The 23,440-nt window shown below is 34.8% G+C and overlaps 2 protein-coding genes across 3 annotated transcripts in view; one reads left to right on the top strand and one right to left on the bottom strand.

The window, feature by feature from the left end:
- Positions 1 to 23,440, bottom strand: part of LOC123540543 (repetitive organellar protein-like) — a 326,476-nt gene that overhangs the window by 235,818 nt on the left and 67,218 nt on the right. The window lies entirely within an intron of this gene.
- On the top strand, positions 9,764 to 14,951 carry LOC123540554 (keratin, type II cytoskeletal 75-like). The gene is made up of 4 exons (XM_045325656.2): positions 9,764 to 10,757; positions 11,086 to 11,308; positions 11,643 to 11,811; positions 12,789 to 14,951. The coding sequence occupies exons 1-4, from the start codon at positions 10,623 to 10,625 to the stop codon at positions 13,660 to 13,662; spliced, it is 1,401 nt and encodes a 466-aa protein (XP_045181591.2). The 5' UTR covers positions 9,764 to 10,622; the 3' UTR covers positions 13,663 to 14,951.

Genomic DNA, 23,440 nt, shown 5'->3' with positions numbered 1-23,440 from the left:
TCGCATGGGAATCCGTCCATTATTGTTCATACGGATGCAAGTCTAGTAGGATATGGCGGATGTATAAAAAACATAAATGCTAAAACAAATGGAGTTTGGTCTGTTGAAGAACAGAAGTTACATATCAATATATTAGAACTCAAGGCTTGTAAACTGTCTTTGGCTGCATTGTGTCCAGACCAAAGAAATATTCACATTCGGATCTACTCGGATAACACCACTTGCTGTGCCTATATTAACAAATTCGGGGGTCGAAGCAAAGAATTAAATGAACTCGCAAGAGAGATATGGTTCTGGTGTATGGAGCGTGGCATACACTTAAGTGCGGCACATGTGGCAGGTACTGCAAATATTGAAGCTGACAGGCTATCCAGACAATTTAATGATGACCTGGAATGGTCTTTAAATGATGTAGTGTTTCAGTCTATTTTGAACAAATTTGGAAATTTAGATATTGCCATGTTTGCTTCTAGGCTTAATAGGAAATTAGAGTGTTTTGTATCAAGATTACTGCAGCCTGAAGCGTGGGCAATTGATGCTTTCTCTATAGACTGGGGAAATAAACTATTATATATGTTTCCACCTTTCAGTTTGTTAGCGAGGATACTACAGAAGGTTGTGCTAGACCAAGCGGAAGTAGTTCTTGTAGCTCCAGTTTGGACAACACAAGGATGGTGGGCACAAATGCTTCATTTGCTAAGTCAGCAGAGCTACTTACTTCCGCCATCACAAGACATTCTCCACCTTCCTCACAAGCCGGAGAGGAAACATCCACTAAAGAAAATGGTTTTAGGCGTTTTCCGATTATCTGGGAAACCCTATGCAAGCAAGGCATATCGGAACACTCTGCAAACATTATCATTGATGGATGGCGAACTTCAACCCAGAAACAGTACGCATCATTTATCAAACGGTGGATTGAATTTTGTGATAGGGAATCGATCAGTGCTATTACTCCCCCTCTGAACAGTGTCATTCAATTTTCCAGGGCCGCTGTTAATGCTTTAACCACTCTTTGTGGGACAACAGACTACAGTTCTAGCACATTACTTCGTAAGTTTATGAAAGGTATTTTTCACAATAGACCGAATATTCCTAGATACCCAGTCGTCTGGGATGTACAAATAGTTCTTGACTACCTAAGTGAGGAAGAGGATGAGTCATTATTGTTTCTGTCTGGGAAATTATGTGTTTTATTTCTACTTCTTAGTGCACAAAGATGTCAGACGCTTCATTTAATCGAGTTGAAAGATATTGTTATCAATGCTAAGCAGGTTACTATTCTAACCAACCATTTACTAAAACAGTCAAGGCCAAGTTTTCATTTAGAACCTATCACTTTGTTAAGTTATCCAAAGAACAATAAGCTGTGCATAGTGAAGACATTTGATGAATTTTTGATAAGAACAGAGTCATTGAGATTTCCTGAAGATCAAACCTTACTAATAAGCACTCAAAGCCCACATAAAGGGGTTTCAAGGGCAACTATTGCTCGGTGGGTTAAGCGCATTTTAACAAAGGCTGGTATTGATCAAACATTTACTTCCCATAGCACAAGAGCAGTTGCAACTAGCACTGCTAAGTTGAAAGGTGTTTCGCTGGACAAAATCACTAGAACTGCAGGCTGGTCAAATGTTAAGACATTCAGACGGTTTTATGATAAACCATTACAAAAACAATCTGTTCAATCAGCTATTCAGAACTGAATATGTTGATATATTTTTATTGTTACCAGCAGAACTGAATATGTTACCAGACTGGTATCTTGTGCGCATGATATGATCACTTGCTATGTTTTGTTTTTTATATAGGAAATGTTTTTAGAGCTTTGTAATGGTCAGAGACCACCAATTCAAAAAAGTACAGGGAACTTACTGGGAATAAGGTAAGTGTATACCTGGGAATAAGGTAACGTCTGTGCGTTCTGATTGGTCAGTCATGTAAACAAACCCAGGAAGTGATTATTTTTTCAAAATTGATATTTTTTTCACAGCATTTACAGTATTTTATTATACATTTTGACAAAATTTGCTACATTTTATGTGTAATGAAAAAAAGTTTTATCAAACGAATTTCTCCCGCCATGTCAATGATGTAAACAGGGGGTCATCTCATTCACACGAAAATTACTTAAATAAAGTATCACTATTCATATGTTTTTCGTCCGATATTTTGGTAGAACTAAGATAGTTCTTGAAAAACTTGCAATTAGATATACATGTTTCGATGTATGGAAGGCCGTACACGCCATAATGTTACAATGTAAGTCTATGGGAAAACAATTGGTGGTCTCTAACCTATAATAGAGCTAAAACATGACTTTCGTCAGAATTCATCACAGGTAATGTAAATGGCCACAAATCTGTTGTAAATGATGTAGAAAGACGTTTTCGTGCAAAAATAAGCGTGAAATTTGATTTTTGTTTTAATTTGGCCTCTTTTTTTAAAAGGTGTGCCCATTTTAACCTGAGCTTTTTGGACAAAAAGGATAATTTTTATCTCTTTAATGTTAAAGAATGATCAAAATTATTAGACCTTATTTCTATTTTTTTACAGAATGAATCGTATTTCATCTTCCAAGTCAAATCAAAAGCAGACAATTGAAATTTTTTTCAGGAAAAATTGCAATCTGACGACGACAGGGACTGTGTCTGGGCATATAAATCAACAGGGGGTGACCTCAGTAAACTGTCTATATCTTTCTTAAAACTGAACATTTCTTGATGAAATTTTGTAAGAAATTTGGTATTGGATCATGTTTCACAATATCACTGTAAAATTGGAAAATGTGAGGCCATCCTTAAAAAATTGTTTGTTTGCAGTAACGCGACCGACTCACGAAAATCGCCGCGACTCAAACAATTTTTTAACCCAAAACTCGGATTTTTTTTTTATATGTGCCATGTTTTTATTCTTTCCTGTTTCGTTATTTCTTTTTGTATTTATAAGTTTTCCTAGACAGTGTTCGTTGAGGTTCAACTACATGAATGATCGATATGACCGATAAGAAACAAAATATGTGAATGTTACGCTTTCTGTATACCGCTAATTAACAAGTGACACAAATACGATAATAGGCTGCTCTTCTATGCATTGTTTATCGATTAACTTTTACACATTGATCAATAAATACTTTTGGCAATGACGGACATTATTGTACCAAATACAAACCGCGAGAAGCCCACGTGTCAGTCGGCGCGTGGCATGATTGACATCTGCCAGAAGCTGATTAATATACCAAGCTCCGCCTACTGCCATACTTCCGCTTATGGCAGCGAACAATATTCGAATTCACCGGAATTTTGATTGACAAGGGGCAGTTCTTTCGAAATCGACACGCACAAAAGAAAATTTCCTCGGGTCAAGCCGACACACGGGAAATTTTTTTGTGTGGGTCAAATACGAGTTTTTCTCGATAAGTGCGAGTGAAAACCCAGAACCTCGGGTCTACCGAACGCCCTGCCGATTTCCTGATATACTACAAAAATTCATGCAAAAAGTTGTTTAAAAAATTCCACATGGACAAATCGTGGTACATAGTGTTATCTGTGCAATACTGCAGGCTTATTTAGCCGAGTTTTAGATTTGTAAAATAATGATTTTTCTCGTACGTAAAACATCTGGGATAGATAAATTCTTGGATATCTTTCTGTCATAATTTCTCAAACAATTTTGCAGACAAATAATAATTTTAGTTTCGATCTTTTGTCGTTGCATAATCTTTTTAATCTGCCCCGAGGATAAAACTGCAGTGACACTGCACAAGTCACTTGGAAAGAGCACAATAAACGTCAAAAATATTAGACAAACAAAATTTTCTTACCTGAAAATTTATTTATAAAAGTTAAACATCCTTTCAATGCAATGACTAAAACCAGCGAAAGAAATCCATAATGTTTACATTTCTAGATTTTCCTATTTGCATGAAATTAAATTTCCATGGGTCCACTTTTTCCTATTTTTCAAAACCCAGACTTTAGAAACATAGTTATTATTACTGAAACTTTCTGTGACTTAAATAATGTAACTGTAATTCATGCAAATTTTTGACACCTGCCATCAGAAACTGGGTTTAATCTGTTTGACAACTGTTTCTTTTAATGTGTGCCACAGTAGCAGATCAAAGAAGACATGTATTATGTGTGATGTCATAGTGATGTCACTGCTATTGACATGTATTTAATTCAAGAAGTGACTGTGAAATGCTTTTATGGGTTTTTGTGTTTTGACTTTGAGTGCATTAGCACTGGAAGCTTGATTTATTTTTTGCTGATATAGAATTAACCTAGCTTTTTTTAATTGTATTCATATTCAGATTAGGCTTTTCTTGGTTAAGGCAATCATTGCAAGAGAGAAAAAAAAACTTTAATTTGCAGTTTAATCACATTAGATTCACAAGGATAAGAAATTAGGTTTACATTGATAAGTATATTTAGTTCCATTTTCAACTTGCATGTCATGGCGCTATTAACAATCTTTCCGCGTTTCCCTAAAATCACTCCACCTCTCCCTAAAATCTCTCCACTTCTCCATAATCTTAGCTGAGGAAGAAATGACTCCTCCCTAAAATATTAACATTGCTTAAGCCCTGAGTAAACAATGTAAAACAATTAAGTATTGTCTTAAAATTACATGATACATAGGCTTTGAAGGAGTGCGGGTGCTAGTAATCAGACTCAGGTCGTATTAAAATATCAAAGATTTTGCTATGTACTTCAATGCTGAATCCTAAGGAATGTAATGTTTTTTTTATTACCCTAGCCAGTGCAAGGACATTCAAAAGGTCTGGCCAATTATTTTTGTTTAATATATTGATAATCTTAAATTTAAGTTCATATGGAGATAATAAGCTCTGTTTCTGACTGGTGTCAGGCTTTCTGTTGTTTTTATTGTTATTAAAAAGGTGATATTACTAGTAATATTAGTATTCATACTATGTGAAAACTACAACCTTACAGATATGTTACAATCAAGTTAGCATTCTACAGAGAAGTGTTAGTACCCAGAAGGTGTACATACCAGAGGGTTAAAAAGAAAATGCAGTTGTTGTACAATTAGCATACAAAAAAAAAAAAAAACTAAAAAAAAAAAAATCCCTACCTACCTACTCACACTAAAAATTCTGGGTCGCGTTACTGCAAACAAACAATTTTTTAAGGATGGCCTGATACGAAACATTCATCTATAGGTCAGAGACCACCAATTCAAAAAAGTACAGGGAACTTACTGGGAATAAGGTAAGGTATACCTGGGAATAAGGTAACGTCTGTGCGTTCTGATTGGTCAGTCATGTAAACAAACCCAGGAAGTGATTATTTTTTCAAAATTGATATTTTTTCACTGCATTTACAGTAATTTATTATACATTTTGACAAAATTTGCTACATTTTATGTGTATTGAAAAAAAGTTTTATCAAACGAATTTCTCCCGCCATGTCAATGATGTAAACAGGGGGTCATCCCATTCACACGAAAATTACTTAAATAAGGTATCACTATTCATATGTTTTTCATCCGATATTTTGGTAGAACTAAGATAGTTCTTGAAAAACTTGCAATTAGATATACATGTTTCGATGTATGGAAGGCCGTACACGCCATAATGTTACAATGTAAGTCTATGGGAAAACAATTGGTGGTCTCTAACCTAATAAATGTATCATATTGTGGGAAAAATTGTTTATTTCCATAAAAAATCAACTCTAAATTCTCTGTGTGATCCCTAATAGGAGTTAGGTAGAAGATAAAATTGTAAGATTAAACGAGACTTACCTTAAGTTGAAGTTTGATCGAGATTTTATCTTCTACCAACTCCTTTAGGGATCATACACCCTCCCTACCCAACCCTGCGGCTTGATTTTTTATGCTCATTGCTGCCAATCAAGCATGAGCTGGTCACGCTTGATTTTATACTCTAAAGACTTATTTTCACGGAAACATGAGCTACGTCATCTCTGTATGATCCCTAAAGGAGTTGGTAGAAGATAAAATCTCGATCAAACTTCAACTTAAGGTAAGTCTCGTTTAATCTTACAATAAGATCGAACCTTGTTTAAACACATCAATTGAAAGCAGGCATATCTACTTAATGGTATGTTAAGATGTAAATATTATTTCCAGAGGTGACAGTTTGAATGAGTTTATTTTATATAAGAGTCTTGTTTAAACATACAAACTCATTCTGTCAATGCAAAGCAGGTATCTGTCACATTCAAGTGGAGAAGTCTGGAAATGATAGTTTAAATCAAGTTTCAATAAAAAAAAAAAACTTACAAAAAATATTATTACAAGCTTTAAGATATATCATTCATGTGACTCAGCGACAAAATGACAAAACTAAATATTGCTATGCAAAACAGGAACGATACTGTAACAATATGTGAATTTATTGCCAGGAGGGGGAAGCCGTCAGGTTTTTGGCAATTTGCACCTGTTTACGACTTGTTTTCAACTACAGATCTTGCTGGTTTATAATGGAGTGTGACACTAACCTTTTAACTAAGGGTCTGGGTGTTGAGCGTGCTACATTGTGTTGTTATAGTAAATTTTTATGCCAAGTTAATGGAGCAGAGAGTTACAGAGTAGACTCAAAACAGACCCTGTCAATACCATTTAAACCTCTGACCTCCAAGTAGACCTTTACCCCTTATCTAGGGTTCTGTGGGAGATGTGCATGACACATACATCCTACTGTTATGTGGAAAAATTGTGATGAAAGGATGTGATAATACCGTTTCAAATTGCCCAGCACTTTCATTACACAGCTCTTTTACCCTTACACCAAGCTGATGTTGTCTGAAGGAGAAGGCACCTGCCCTGCAACTAGGTTGAAGACTTGAGTTACAACAGAGGAACAGAAGCAAGTCTTGTCATAGAAGAGAGACCAGTTTGTAAGCCGCCTAGTTACTGACTGCCTACCTGCCTCATGCCTGGCATTAAAAACAAGAATAAGGAATAATGCTGTTCAATGTCTGCATGTGTCTCGTACGCCAAACTTGGCTGGCCCTTTCAGCAGGATGACACAATCATAAATTCTACTTTCAAAGGTCCCTATTATGTCAGTTTGATGTCCATCTATCTGTTCTGCTTAGTTATAGAGGTTGTACTAAGAGTTCTTAGTGTACTTTGATTTTGGTAATGGTACGCCACTTAATGTGCACCAGCAACAAGTAATTTCAAACAATGGACTTTATACCTAGGAATGCTGTTAATTAGCGATGTGGCACCATGTGATACCGTGTGCACCTTGAGTATGAGAGGTCCTTGGTTTGAGCCCTGGTCAGGCTTTAAGCATTTTATCAGACTGTTCCAATGTCTATAATTTAGCAGGCAGTATACTGCACCATTGTTTAGCAATCAAGATCACTATTAATGTAATATGTAATACACTTAAATTGGAAATGTCTAACATATTGTGTCCTTTTCACATCTCTGCTCTGCATGTCCAATGATAACATAAATAATTACAATGCTCATAACTATGCACTTTTGGTTGAAATATTATAAATACATTAATTTTGAGAATTATATATAAGCGTTTACATGTGTTTCAAATTTTTTTAACTTCAAACATGTGTTTTGTAATAATTTTGAACTCTCACTGTAAAATATAATATGAAAAATTTAAATGTTCAATTAAGGATAATAAAACTCAAATAGGCTGATAAATGAAAGTCAATTTCAGTGCAAAAAAAGTACTTTTCTTAAAAATAATTAGGTTTTTTGATAGATAAGAATATTATGATGTCAATAATAACAGTTACTGTCTTTTTACTTAAGTCATCAAGGCAAATCTAACCTATTAGGTTACTGCAAATAATTTATAATATCAATATTTTATCAATCTTTTAGAAATCTTTGGTACTATATTTCAAACTTACCAAGGCTAAAAGATAGATAATACCTGCCCTCGGTAGTTTAAATGTTACTTTGTCTTACCACATACAAGGTTTTGAACACAATGAGGTTTTGGAAGTGGTGGTTAAGAAGTCAATCTGTAAAAAAAAGAAGATTTCTAATTGTTAAAATAATTATGAATTTACACAAACTGCTATTCATTTCACATGAATCTAAGGACAGGAAGAATTCAGAAACAAATTTAACAGCACATTCTTACACTGATGATACATGTTAAACAGATTTTGGTAAAGTAATGGATTTGTCTGAACTTTAAAATCTGATCATATATATTCATTTGTTTCACTTAGTACAAGATAGATTTTCACTAGTGGTGTCTTTGAAATTTGATTTTCTTGTCCTGATTGCCCAGAACTTGAAATGAAAGGAAAAGAAGTACCCAGCTCTTTCAATAACTTCCTATTAAAGAGGAGTAATAAAAAAGTTTCATAAGGATAATTCTAATATGCTTTTCTCTGTTAAAACACTCCTCTGTTAGAATGACGTCACCTTAACGTGTGGTGACGTCAATGTTTTTGTTGCGATCAAGAAAGAGCACTACAATATTTTATCTACTATTTTAGATAAAGGGCATATTAGAATTTAAATAATTTATAACAAAACCGTGTTTCAACACTATTTAAACACTCTGGCAGTTATATGTCGTACAAATTATTTCATTCAGGCTGCGCTCTCGTGAAATTATTACACCCAACGTATAACCAGCCATCGTGCATAAATAGTGTTAAAGCACTCTTTTGCTATAAATTATTTCTTAAATGAAACATACAGTTGTAATAGGGATCTAACAATTGATCAATAGATAAGTCTCTTACAGAATAAATGAAAAGCAAAAACATCACAAAATGTTGCTTAAAAATTGTGACTGACCACCTTTAAAGATACTTCTACAGAATACTCTGCACAACTGATACTGGGTAATAAGGCTATAAAAGTTTGTTCTTTATTATATATAAGAAACTCTTGAAATTATAGTTCTTATGGAGACTAAAGTAGTACATATAATCTATTTAATACTTCCCTCTCATTATATTTCAAGTAGAATGACGTCTGTCATTTTTTTCCATTCTGTCTTTTGTGCCTATACTGGTCGGGGGCCACCAACCGCACACTTTTAGAGGTTTTTCGCCATTTTCTCTTTCATTTCATTCATTACAACTGTGAAATTTCACTTGAACATAGTTAGGTGCACCCTCAAGAAGAAGACTTAATTTGTTTACCCCTAACGAATGATTAATGCCCTTTCCAGGGCCGAATGTAGGGTCAACTAAACTACTTACTTTCACTGCTTGGCAGTACCATATATCTGGACAGATTTTTTACAACTTATGGGAACCTCTGTACTGATGACATTTTGCTATGTAATGTGAAAACGAGTCAAAGTATTCATTATTGTCCTGAAAGATATAAATTTTATTCAGATTTTTGTGTGTGTGGAAAACTGCTATATGATAGTAAGAAATGCAGTGCAGATTTCCAAATCCCCCCATATTAGTTTCATGCTTCAGTATGAATGACGAAATAAAAAAATTAAATTTCCTCCTCAATAAGTTATTTTTGTCAGATATAATTCCACATCATTGTTACAAAATCAAATGTGTGTTTGACTTATAAAAGATTGCTAAAAATACAGCAAAATTTAGCAGCTACGAAACTGCCCGGTTTGGTGGTCGTCCGGATTTGTAGGTCCTCAACCAGTAGATGACTAATTAAAATAAATAACTGCCACAAGACGAAATAAAGGCATCAAATATTTCTTTAGAATAAAGAATAGATAAACTAATTTTCTGGGAGAAGGGCCTCACCTTATTATATTGTATTGACACATGAGGATTAATGATCTACTGAAACATGTTCGGATTAATTCCATACTTTATTTGATCAATTTCTTATCAGTATTTATTTACATACACTTTGAATCAAACTGAACATGTTGTCTGGGAATGATTTAAGGATTTTTGTAATTTCTTCTGAATCAAAATGCTAAAACAATTAGATATTCTATAAACAAACAAAAGGAAAAAATAATAAAGATTTCCTTTTTGTGTGTTTCAGACTTCGGAAAAAAAGTTGAAAGTAATGCAGACTTTGAAAATAAATCATCAAAAAGTAATTTAAAAAATCTAAATTAAAAGCTTTAAACAAACGATACATCGTGAGGAAATAATTATACTTCAATATTCCCATAAACGGATTAACTTGTACTTTTTATACAAACTGCTTATTTCAAATGGCACAAGCGCCACTTAAAGAGGGATTACAAATACAGTGTGATTAAAGTGACCTAAATACTATTAATCCTATAGACTTTCTTACCTTAAACTGTGGGTTGGTCTGTGAAGCCGATTAAATTTTATTGTTTTTCTTAACGGCAGTTGCTAGAAGATTACTCTTATTACTCATATGGACGAGCACAAAGTGTGATCATCTTAGTGATATTCAACAGAATTAAAAGAAAGAAAAAACAGATATTCTAAGACAGTTACGGTAAACTAAAGTGGAATAATGGATATTGTAAAAAGAAGCCTGACTTGCTTCCGCATTCTTATACTAGAAAGCTGAAAAACAACATTTGGCATGAATCGACTTGAGTAAATTAACACAAGATAAAACCAACCACTGGAGTGAATATTAACAAAAGATAAAAATAGCAACTGGCGTGAATCAATCAAGTAGGTATCCCAGGATAGACAACACCAGCAAAAATGAATGAGATACAGAGGTCAGTGTTGCAGCGGCACTACAAGCAGTTGTCTGATGATATAATGATGACAGAAGATCTGCTGGCCGCTCTCTTCACAAGAAAGGTGTTTGAACGAGGGATGATTGAAACTATAAAGGTACAACCTTTTTGCAGCTTTTTTTCACAGGAAGATTATGTTTTAAGTTTTTGGACCTATAATGATAGTATTATCTGCTTTTTTCAAGGAAGTTATGCGCTGCAGCATAGAATGACAAATAATACAACTGCCTGTGGGTATTATATCAAGACTGTTCCAACCAGGCTAACCTCCATATGGGTCAAAATGACTCAAAATAACTTTGTATCTTTACAGATCATTTCCATCTGCACTTAAGTTCTATGAAATTGAAAAATATAAAAGTTCAAAATCAAAGTAATAAATGTACAATTAAAATACAATATTAAATTTCTAAATTTTCTCAAAGGCTGAGAAGACACCTACTGACCAGGTGTATAAAATGTTGTCCATGCTACCCAAAAGAGGACCAGATGCCTTTGACATCTTTGTTGACATTGTAAAAGATGAGTATCCATGGCTTGCAGCTATGCTGGAAACCAGTCTGAGGACAGAGTCACAAATGCAGCTGAGCCGTCAGAATTCTCTTCTCAACTTAGGCTGTACATCTGCAACTGAAACCCAGTTAGATGGTAAGTAGCAAAGAAATCATATTACAGGACTTTCCCGAAAATTCTGATCTGTTTTATCTGTAGAATTTGAAATTTATTAATTCATGTCCTAAAAAAATGCCTATTTTGGCCAAAACCATGGAATTTAATATCAATGAAAATAAATGACCGCACTCAGCTCCCTTGTTTTTCCACAGAAAATTAGCATTCATTAAGACCAAAATTAATAATACTTACCAGCTATATTAATAACTTAAGAGTTGTCAGTCATATTCTCAAAAATTACATATAAAAGAGAACAAAATTCATACAGGGTCAATTTCAATCTCAAGAATTCTTATACATTTCTTACAAGGATGTACACTAAGACAACCTTTGGAAGTCAATGCTGATTCTGATGTTAAGACCAAAGTGGGAACCTTTATCCATAAACAGTTTGGGCAGAGCAAGAGAATTTCACAACAAGACAAAAAGGTCATGGAGAAATGGCTGTTGGAACAAATACAATCTGAGAGGAAATCGAGGTAAGTCGATCAGCACAGGCCTGCCTCTTGTGCACAGTGATTCGACACTGCTATAGAATCTCTCTGTTACTTTGATCTCAGCCTGGAAGTGTCATTATCTGTAACTAAAATGCCTCAAGCAGATGTTTCTTTAACAGGTACTTGATTCTATTCTGGTACTAACTTGTTCTCCAAAAATCACTTCCCTACATGAAACAGTAACTTCAGACTGTCTCCTGTCAGATTTTCAAACAGCCAGGTGATCAGACTCCTCACCTTCATACTGTTAGTCTGAGCTTACCTGGAAGGAAATAAGAGCTTTTCTTTCCCCTTTGAATTGGAGTAATACTTAAAACTGAGACCGCCTGCTTAGCTCAATAGGGAAAGCGCCGATCTACAGATCCGGGGTCATGAGTTTAATCCTCGGGTGGGTCGCAATGCCATGTTCTCTGTGACGATTTGATAAAAGACATTGTGTCTGAAATCATTTGTCCTCCACCTCTGATTCATGTGGGAAAGTTGGTATTTACTTGCAGAGAACAGGTTTGTACTGGTACAGAATCCAGGAACACTGGTTAGGTTAACTGCCCACTGTTACATAACTGAAATACTTTAGAAAAAAGGCGTTAATCCCAAAACAAACAAATATTTAAAACTTTTAGTTCTTTGTACATCTACATATACCAAACAACTTGTCTACTACATTATACCAAACAACTTGATAATTTTGTAAAACGAATACCCCAGAATCATGTTATTTTTTACTGATTTGGTCATAACAAACTGATTACTGATTGTACAACCTGCACTGTATTTACAGAACGTACTTTTTTATCAAGTACTTAGCACTAAGATAAATATTATTTCAAAACCATAACTATTGACATGTGGGATTTGAACAAATACTTCAAATGGATTTCTTTGTACATTTGAAAATATCAAACTTATCTTTTACCTGTTATATTACAATTCATTGTGCATTATTATCAAACTTACAGGGCCAAAAAAAGTTCAATCTCAACTGAAGAGGAAACACAAGACAGAAGTGCATGTACAAGTCCTGATCCTATCCAGGGAGACTTGCAGAAAGTTTATAACAAAGTCAGAGATGAAAATCTCAGTGACCTACTAAACAGTGTGCATGCAAATAAACACTTTGAGGGTGATAATGAGACCAAAGACTCTGATGAAATTGATGCATCTTTCAAAAACAATACACCAATGGATTTGTCAACTGTTGTATCAAAACTAGATGGAGAAATAGATAAACTTATAAACAGAATGAACCATATGGAGGGACTGTTGACACAGTGCCACTATATTCTTGGAGACCCAGATAGAAAACAGAAACTGCCAACTCTGATCAAAGACTCCCAAGTGGCTAGTAAACAGTTTGAAAAAGATCTCAACAAGGAGAAAGCTAAGACTGAAAAGATGCTCCATGAATTATATGACTACTGTAAGTCAATTAACAGACTTGAAAATGTTAGGCAACAGCAAAGACTGACAATTGAAAAGAACACTGAAGAAATTGAAAAGATAAGAGCAGAAAATGCTGTTCTTAGAGAGAAATGCACCATGCTTGAAACAGTCAACAATAAACATATGGAAAAAGAGAAGACACTTAATAACTTGAAGAAGATGGTAGATGACCTGAAGAGTAGTCATACCAATCTAGCAGACGAGAATGCCAATTACAGAATCAATTATGGAACAGGTGCTTTAAGAAACAATAGAAGGGTAGGAGTAAGAAATGTAACTAGAAGGGGGTCAACAGTTGCTGACACTATGGTAACAACAAACAGAAAACCAGCTACAAAACAAGTATTTACCTCAAGTAGAAGAACCAAACCATTAAGCAGATTCCAGTAAAATTTCCATTCAGTGGAACTGACAGAAAAATATTGCTGAAAACTGTGACACGAAGATCCACTTTGAATAGAAGAAATGAGGTGCTACAAAAGTTTTAGCACATGAAAAACCAGGAGATTCCAAAGTATATCAAAATGTAGATGATAAACTTAGCTGATACATTGTCTTTCATGACTCACTATAATTAAGTGCTTTTATTTCCTCAAAAAACTGAAGTTGCAGGCAACTTTCTCAGTCAGTAAAAAAGAAGGGAAAAATATTGTAATAAATATTGATATCACTGCATTTTTTCACCAGTATCAAAAGCTCATATCCATATCTGTAAATCTATTCTCACAGACTGCATATTTTAAGCTTTCTTAAAAGAACATTTGTTTTCAGGTAACAGACAGATTTCTTTGAAATTTTACTCATTTGCTGGATTCGCGTTTAATAAAAAATAACTGTTAAGAAGTGCAGGTCACTCTGTTTATTTTAAATTCATTTCAAGCTCTAGTTTTTTACAAATGCAAAACTACCAAAATATGCAAAAATGATCTCATTCCTTTTGACCTTCATAATTTGACAAACAACTACTTTTTACAACACCTTCTTTTTTTATTATAAATCATTCCATCTGAAAACAAATGACATCTTCTGAAAAGAATTCATGCAGATGAAAACAACAACAAACAGATGTGCCTTTAAAAGGTACATTAACTAATACATAAATTCATTTCTAACTATTAACTGTGGATAAGGGTAAGCTATAATGGTTGATGAACCAATGATGATGATGAAAACATGTTACATGAACTGTACTTTTTACATTTTCACAGTTCATATTCAATTTGCAAGATTTTTTTTTCATTTGTCAAGTTTCAATTTGTCTTACAAGATATAATTACAAACCTGGAACAAAGTTGGTGAAGTTAACTACTAGAGCTGTCATTCAGTTTCAATGACAACTACCTATATCAAGATGCATAGTAGATGAAGAAACTAAAAACTGGTTAACAGTCACAGAACTATTGTTCCTGGGTTGGAGACAACATCACTGAACCATCAAAAAAAAAAGAGAAATTCACTCATCCAAGTGAGGTTAATGAAACATGTCTATTTGTTTGTAAACATACATCGATAAAATATATGAAACTATCATTTTGTAAACGACAACAAATAGGGCAAAAGTTTTGTTCATCATGTACTGCTGCCATCATAATAATGATGCTACAAAAAGTATCACTGATTTTGTTATTTCTTTTGTCTATTTGATGCTTCTGCAAAGGATAATAAAATTTTATTAATACGCTCTTATACCTGTTCTGTCAACCAAGAAAGGTTAGTCTGGACTGAAAACTGAAAGAGAAAGTGAATTATCTCCCTTCTTCCACTCATTAAATCTATAAGATTTAGAAATAATAGTAGACTCGAAGTGGTAAGAAAAGTATAACACCCCTAATACACCCTAGCATCAGCCTAAATAGAACTCTATTACAGTCAAACTTCGTTCTCTTGAACTCGGATAACTCGTACACTGCCTATCGCTCGAACTCGTTGTCATGTCTTGGGCATCAAAAGCCCTGTATAATATATTTTGTTTGATGGCTCGAACTGCTAATAACTCGAACAAATTTTGCTGATCCTGGCCTGTTCAAGTGAACAAAGTTCTACTGTATAAGGTAAAACTGAATGAACTGAATGGCCCAAAAAGACATTGAGTTAAAGTACTGGGTGACTTTATGGCCATTTGTTTAGATATGGTAAAAGCTTTCTATAAAAGACATTTATTGACAGAACATGATAATTGATAATGCACAAATATCCAACAAATCATCCATACACACCTTAAAATTTGGGTCTGTACCAATACCAATATGCTCTGTGTATGTCCTTGAGTCTGTACCAATATGTTCTCCAAGTCCTGGAGTTTGTACCAGTCTCTGTAAGTCATAGTGTCTGTACTTAATAGTACTGACATTCGCTGTAAGTCCTAGTGTCTGTACTAGTACTGATGTTCTCTGTAAGTCCTAGTGTCTGTACTGTGTCTGTACCAGTACTGATGTTCTCTGTAAGTCCTAGTGTCTGTACCAGTACTGATGTTCTCTGTAAGTCCTAGTGTCTGTACCAGTACTGATGTTCTCTTTAAGTCCTAGTCTGTACCAATACCGATATGCTATGTGTATGTCCGGGAGTCTGTACCAGTATGCTCTCTAAGTCTTTGAGTTTGTACCAGTATTGATATGTCTCTGTAAGTCCTAGTGTCTATACCAGTAGTTCTCTGTAAGTCATAGTGTCTGTACCAGTACCAATGTTCTCTGTAAGTCCTAGTGTCCGTACCAATACAGATATGCTCTGTGTATGTTCTGAAGTCTGTAACAATATGTTCTGTAAGTCCTGGAGTTTGTACCAGTATTGATATGTTTCTGCAAGTCCTAGTGTATGTACCAGTACTGATGTTCTCTGCAAGTCCTAGTGTCTGTACCAATACTGATGTTCTCTGTAAGTCCTGGAGTAAGTACCAGTACTGATGTTTTATGTACATCATAGTATCTGTACCAGTACTGATGTTCCCTGCAAGTCATGGAGTACATACCAGTACTGATGTTCTCTGTACGTCATGGAGTACATACCAGTACTGATGTTCTCTGTACGTCATGGAGTACGTACCAGTACTGATGTTCTCTGTACGTCATGGAGTACGTACCAGTACTGATGTTCTCTGTACGTCATGGAGTACATACCGAGTACATACCAGTACTGATGTTCTCTGTACGTCATGGAGTACGTACCAGTACTGATGTTCTCTGTACGTCATGGAGTACGTACCAGTACTGATGTTCTCTGTACGTCATGGAGTACATACCAGTACTGATGTTCTCTGTAAGTCATGGAGTACGTACCAGTACTGATGTTCTCTGTATTTCCTGGAGTACGTTCCAGTACTGATGTTTTCTGTAAGTCCTAGTGTCTGTACCAGTACTGATGTTCTCTGTAAGTCCTAGAGTACGTACCAGTACTGATGTTCTCTCAAAGTCCTAGTGTCTTTACCATTACGGTATGTTCTGTGTATGTCCTAGAGTACTGATATGCTCTCTGAAATAAGTAGCAACCTCCCCCCTCCCGCCCTCCCCCCGTGAATTAGAGGTATGGGAAAAAATTAAGGCAAACTGTCCTATCAAATTGTCATGGAAAACATACCTCTTTCCCAGAACTCAAACTCACAACATACACACTATTTAAATTGCAGTTTTATTTCCTGATGCCAGCTGACCTCTTGTTATGCTATTTGACTCTTTTCATTTGCTTATTATTTGAGGAGTAATTTCAAAGACAACTTTTTACTAATACATGTATCAAAACCATCTACTGAGAGAAAAATTCTCTTAAATTAATTTTGTTGCCACAGTTAATCTTTATTACAACTAATTTTAACTTCCTTCTGACCAACTGCTCATCATTTATATAATAACAGTCATACAAAAATATGCAAGTCATTTTTAATTTTCTTACATAGCAGGCAAAGGGACTCTTCAAAATATGTAAAACATTCCTTATCAATACATATATCGCCTATTGGCTACGTGTTAAATAGCTTAAGGAGGCTAATCTTTGATATTAACCTAATTACTATGTACTAGTATTTCAAAATTCAACACTGACCGAAATTATTTTGTTAAATTGTATTGGCTTTAATTCAATTTTGATCAATGGATGATGTCACTTTCGGTAAATATGATTGGCCAAATGCATGGCACTGGTATCTTAAAATAAAGTTTATGTCATTTATTCTGCTGTGCCAAGGTTCTTACAATATTAATGTAATTGATTAAATGTTTGCTACCATTTCATGGATATTGACAGACCATTTGCCTTATCCCAATGAAATGATAAATAAGACAAATTGAATTTCTTTTTGTCAACTTCTGTTTATCAACATTTTTTTTTTTTACTATAATTATAGTTTAAGCTATTTAAATTCAAATATTTTTTTTACAATTTGTTTTTTTAAACTAACACATTTCTATATATTTTTTGCTTGTTTTCCCCATGTATAATCTTTTGCAAATTCAAAAATTAAGAAAATGTTAAATGGCCAGCCACCTGGATCTTATTTATAAAATCAAACTTAATCATAAGTTGGGGAAAAAATGAACAAAAAAAGCACCGATTTACCACTTGAAAATCGTTCTTCCTGCCCAGGACTACTTTCAATAGCTGATTGACGTCAATCGGTATTAAAGGTATTAAAATTATCGCTGAACAGGAGAACTTGGATCAATTATTATTATATATGACACACTCAAGTCTTAAATTAGCATGCGTTTATCTCCTGCTCTAATACCCCATAGACAGTAGCCCTGACCCGATCTTTAAACTTGTACTTCAGTATATGATTTATTGAAAAGGAGCAGTAAAAATACCTATCGTTATCATTTCAAATATCAAACAATTTTTCATTATCTTTGTACAGAACAATTTATTGGATATTGAACAGTGACAGTTGAAAAGTTAATACAAGTATCGAGTAATGTGATACTGCACTTAAAAAAAAACTCAAGGCCAAAAAACTCGAACTATCCTGTAGAACTAAGCCAAGGCACAACTTGAAGTTCTGATCTAAGTTAAGCCTCATGTTGGTGCACTGAAATAACTTTTCACAAGCTTTTGCATTTATCATGATTAAAAAAAAAGGAAATATATTTTTAAAATTATCAATCTGTAAAATGACTATTATTTCTAATTTTGTAAATAACTAAAAAAGTGAACATCAGTCAAACACAGTAGGAAGGAGTGTGTTTTTTATATACCAGCTGTTAAGACAAAATTTATTCCTACAGAATAATGGGAACTTTTTCTTTTACAGTTTTAACTAAGCTGATCCCTGTAAGCTAGTAACTTATGATTCATGCCTTTTGCGGAAGCAAAGCCTTTTCAATTTAGCAAAATTAAAACAGGATCAGATTCTATAATCTATACATTAAACGGTCTTTGTGGCTTTTGACAAATATTTGATTTACACTTTAAAAATCTTTACTTATTGAAAGTTCTTTACTGCACTGAATGCAAGTTTTTACTGAATAAATAAAGAGGTTTTATAGCTTCTGAATACAACTTTAATTGCATTCGGACAAGTTTATTTTAGAAGAAAAAGACAAATGTCAGTTCGACACAAATACTATAAATGGAAAACTTTGGGCCTATTTTAGCATATTTTTATAATGCTACGACAGACAATGTCCAAATAAGTAATTGAGTTTCCTCATTTACTAGAGTTTTCCACATAAATTATGGGTGGGAGGTAGTCTTATTTCTTATCACTCACAGACTTATTAACTTTTAATCATTTAGTAGCTACAAAAACATGAAAATAATGGTATACTGTACAAGGAAAAAATAAATCCCACCATAGCTTGAGACATGTATGGGAATGGTAGATTCACTTAAAAAAATGTCACCATTCATTTACTATTTATCTGTTATGTGTGACAACCTGTTAGTGAAGACCATATCAGCGGTGACAGACTTTATGGAAAGGTTTGCCTGTATCTATATATGAGGAACAAATCAGCATCACATTAACCCTAAATTTCTATAATGAACTTGTCCATCTTTCAATCTGGACAGTTCCATTAAATATAACAAGAGTGCCAGATTGTCACAATATACGCCCGTCACAGCAAAATTCTTTACACTAGCACCTGTATTTGCAAATGGAATTTTAATTTTCTAGTTGTTTACAATGTGCTTTTTTTTAGAAATTATTGTAATTCTTTTATTTTTCTAAGTCCACAAAAAAATCCTTACCAGGTAGAGATACCTTAAAATACACCCAAAATTTGAAAGTAACATCAATGTTGTACCACAGAAAAGTGGTCTTGGTTTTTCCCTACGGTCAATTATTAAAAGTTACAATGTAAGTTATTTATAGTAACAACTAAGGGAAGTTAATCTTTAAAGAAAAAAAAAAAATTACAAGTCCACACAAAAATCCTTACCAGGTAGAGATAGCTCAAAATACACCTCAGAATTGGATGTAACATGCATGTTGTACTACAGAAAAGTGGTCTCGATTTTTCCCTACGACTTGTAATGAAAGAGTTACAATATAAGCTATTTATAGTAACAGCAAAGGGAAGTAATTCAAAAGAAGGGACCAGTGCATGACACTCCGTCTCATGATGGTGTACAATTTTGCCAAGTTACATCAAAATCCCTCCATGCATGAAGTAGAAATGCTCCGGACAAAGTCATTCTTGTATCTGACCTTTGGCCTCTAAGTGTGACCTTGACCTTAGACCTAGGGACCAGGCCCCAATTTCACGAAAAAAACTTAAGTAATTACTTAGTTAAGTCTGTTATCTTAAAATCATGCTATTGCTTAAGCTATTGTTATTTAATGTTGATTTTTTTCTATACCAATGTATTTATAGCTAAATAAAACTATGATTAGTAGTATTTGTCTGCAGTATTTATTTCAGTCACGCAAATATGATATTTCTATTTAAGCACGATACAACGAACTTAAGTATTTGCTTAAATATTTTTCTTATTTTTATACTTCATTTTCTGTAAAATTCAGAACTGTTGAGTTTTGATCTATGAAATAGTCATGTACGGGTCTGATATAGATGAAAAAGTCAACATTGAAGACGCATAAAGGGCAAAAACAAGCATTTGAAATAACAGACTTAGCTAAGCAATTACTTAAGTTTTTTTGTGAAATTGGGGCCTGGTTCTTGCACATGACACTCCGTCTCATGCTTGTGAACATTTGTGCCAAGTTGCATCAAAATCCCTCAATGCATGAAGAAGAAATGCTCCGGACAAAGTTTCCATTCTTGTATCCTTGACCTCTAAGTGTGACCTTGACCTTACCCCAAGGGACCTGGTTCTTGCACATGACACTCCGTCTCATGATGGTGAACAATTGTGCCAAGCTACATCAAAGTCCTTTCATGCATGAAGAAGATATGCTCCAGACAAAGTTTTCATTCTTGTATCCTTTGACCTCTAAGTGTGACCTTGACCTTAGACCTAGGGACCTGGTTCTTGCGCATGACACTCCCTCTCATTATGGTGAACAACTGTGCCAAGCTACATCAAAATCCTTCCATGCATGAAGAAGATATTCTCCGGACAAAGTCATTCTTGAATTTTTCATTCTTGTATCCTTTGGCCTCTAAGTGTGACCTTGACCTTAGACCTTGGGACCTGCTTTTTGCGCATGACACTCAGTCTCATGATGATGAACAATTGTGCCAACTTTCATTAAAATCCCTCCATGCATGAAGAAGATATGCTCCGGACAAAGTCATTCTTGAATTTGACCTTTGATCTCTAAGTGTGACCTTGACCTTATACCTAGGGACCTGGTTCTTGCGCATGACACTCCGTCTCATGATGGTGAACAACTGTGCCAAGTTTCATCAAAATCCCTCCATGCATGTAGAAGATATGCTCCGGACAAGGTCTTTGGATGCCGCCCGCCCGCCCACCAGGGGTGTTGCCATAATACGTCCCGTTTTTCAAATGGGCATATAAAAAGGGGTGGTGCATACCAAAAAGATACTAACTGAATGGCGAACAGTGCAGATCATGATCTTGGTCGTAAAGGTAGAATCAATCATGTCCAGCACGGTAAAGGTTAAAATCTGATGTCTGATTGAACAGCTCTCAACCAACATGGGTGCGGCAATGTCCATTTGCAATAAAATACTTGGACAAAATCCAAAGGATTAGGGTAAGTAAATTTCAGATGACCTGCAATTTAAATAGACCAAAACTGTCTCGATTAAAGGTCCTTATGATCGTTTTATCAAGTTCAATACTTGAAAACAAATATTGGCACTTACTGGCAATTTTCAAGAGACATAAAGTAAATAGTGCTTTGGATAAAAGATACCAATATATGTGCCCCCTGGAGACCACGATACACAGGAATATATAGATATATTATGTATATTTTATATATTTTAAATACCATACGGGTACATTTAAGCAGCTCTGCAACTTCTTTTACTTTACATGTTATGTAAAGTCATTTATTATTTCATGTGCACAAAATTTCGAGGTTTTGGTTTCTGAAAAAAATTACCCTAAAAAACAACAAAAAAAAAACATTTTTTTTTTTTACATATTCCAACAAAAGAAATGCTAGATGTACATGATAATGTAAACTATACCATTTTAAACATGAGACAATGTGATTTTAAATCATTTTCTTTTTTAGTGTAGCATATTTATGAAAAATATTGCTTATATCACGATGCAATTTTCCCCCTACTTTAGTGGTTACGGTACAATTTTCACCTCCTTACGAGCCCCGCCACCATTCCCCCAAAACTTAAAAAAACACTGAATGAAAGAAAGAATGTATCACAGAATACTACATACATAAAATTAAACTAAAGATATCACTGTGAAACAACATATCACATGTCAGTAGTAAAATTTATGTTCCCTGTCTTGGAGATCCTTGTCTGAAATGACCTTGAAGGTACAGATTTGATACCAGAGAGTAACACACCTTCTCACCATGCCAATTATCAGTGTAAAGTTTCAGTGGAATCTTTTAAATAGTTTAGAAGTTGTAGCTGAGATACAAAGTGTTCCAGATATAATAAACAAACTCACATACAGACACAAAGTGTTCCAGATGGAAGTAAACAAACTCACATACAGACACAATGCGCTCCACATGGACTAACAAACTAACATACAGACACAATGCACTCCACATGGACTAACAAACTAACATACAGACACAATGCACTCCACATGGACTAACAAACTAACATACAGACACAATGCACTCCACATGGACTAACAAACTCACAAACAGACATGAAGTGTTCCAGATGGAAGTAAACAAACTCACATACAGACACAATGTGCTCCAAATGGACTAACAAACTAACATACAGACACAATGCACTCCACATGGACTAACAAACTCACATACAGACATAAAGTATTCAAGATTGACTAACAAACTCACAAACAGACACAATGCGCTCCACACTGACTAACAAACTCACATACAGACACAATGCACTCCACATGAACTAACAAATTAACATACAGACACAATGCACTCCACATGGACTAACAAACTCACAGACATAAAGTGTTCCAGATTGACTAACAAACTCACAAACAGACACAATGTGCTCCACATGGACTAACAAACTCATATACAGACACAAACTGTTCCAGATGGAATTAAATTATTATTATTATTATTATTATCATTATTATTATTATACCATATTTATATAGCGCCCTTTTCATGATCAATTTCACGTTCAAAGGCGCTTTACATAGTTCAAATGCAGCCACACAGGGCGCATAGTTCATCCTCTACTAGTACAGACACAGAGCGATCTGACCAGAGGGACAGAGTGAGACAAAGCCCCCACGACAGAGAGATCAGAAATCAGATACAGGCTTGTCCGGCTAACTTAGCCTAGCTCGTTGCGAATAGACAGCCTGGTTCTTTAACGTGCCCAGTGTATAGCACTGATACACGCAAGGATTGCCTGGGTTCCTGACCAGTACACCTCTAGTTGGGTGGGAAACACTGAAAAGCGTTTCTGAAAATTCCCGAGTAGCTGCCGGGGATCGAACTCCCGACCTCAGGATTGGAAGGCCAGTGTGCAAACCACTGAGCTATCCATCCACCTAAACAAATTAAACAAATTCACATACAGACACAGTGTTCCAGATGGAATTAAACAAACTCACATCGAGACACAGTGTTCCAGATGGACTAACAAACTCACAGATGCACAATGCA

Source organism: Mercenaria mercenaria, chromosome 16 (assembly GCF_021730395.1).
Source record: "Mercenaria mercenaria strain notata chromosome 16, MADL_Memer_1, whole genome shotgun sequence".
NCBI lineage: Eukaryota > Metazoa > Mollusca > Bivalvia > Venerida > Veneridae > Mercenaria > Mercenaria mercenaria.
The sequence above is the reverse complement of the archived record's forward strand: the minus strand, read 5'-3'. Positions and strand labels throughout refer to the sequence as shown.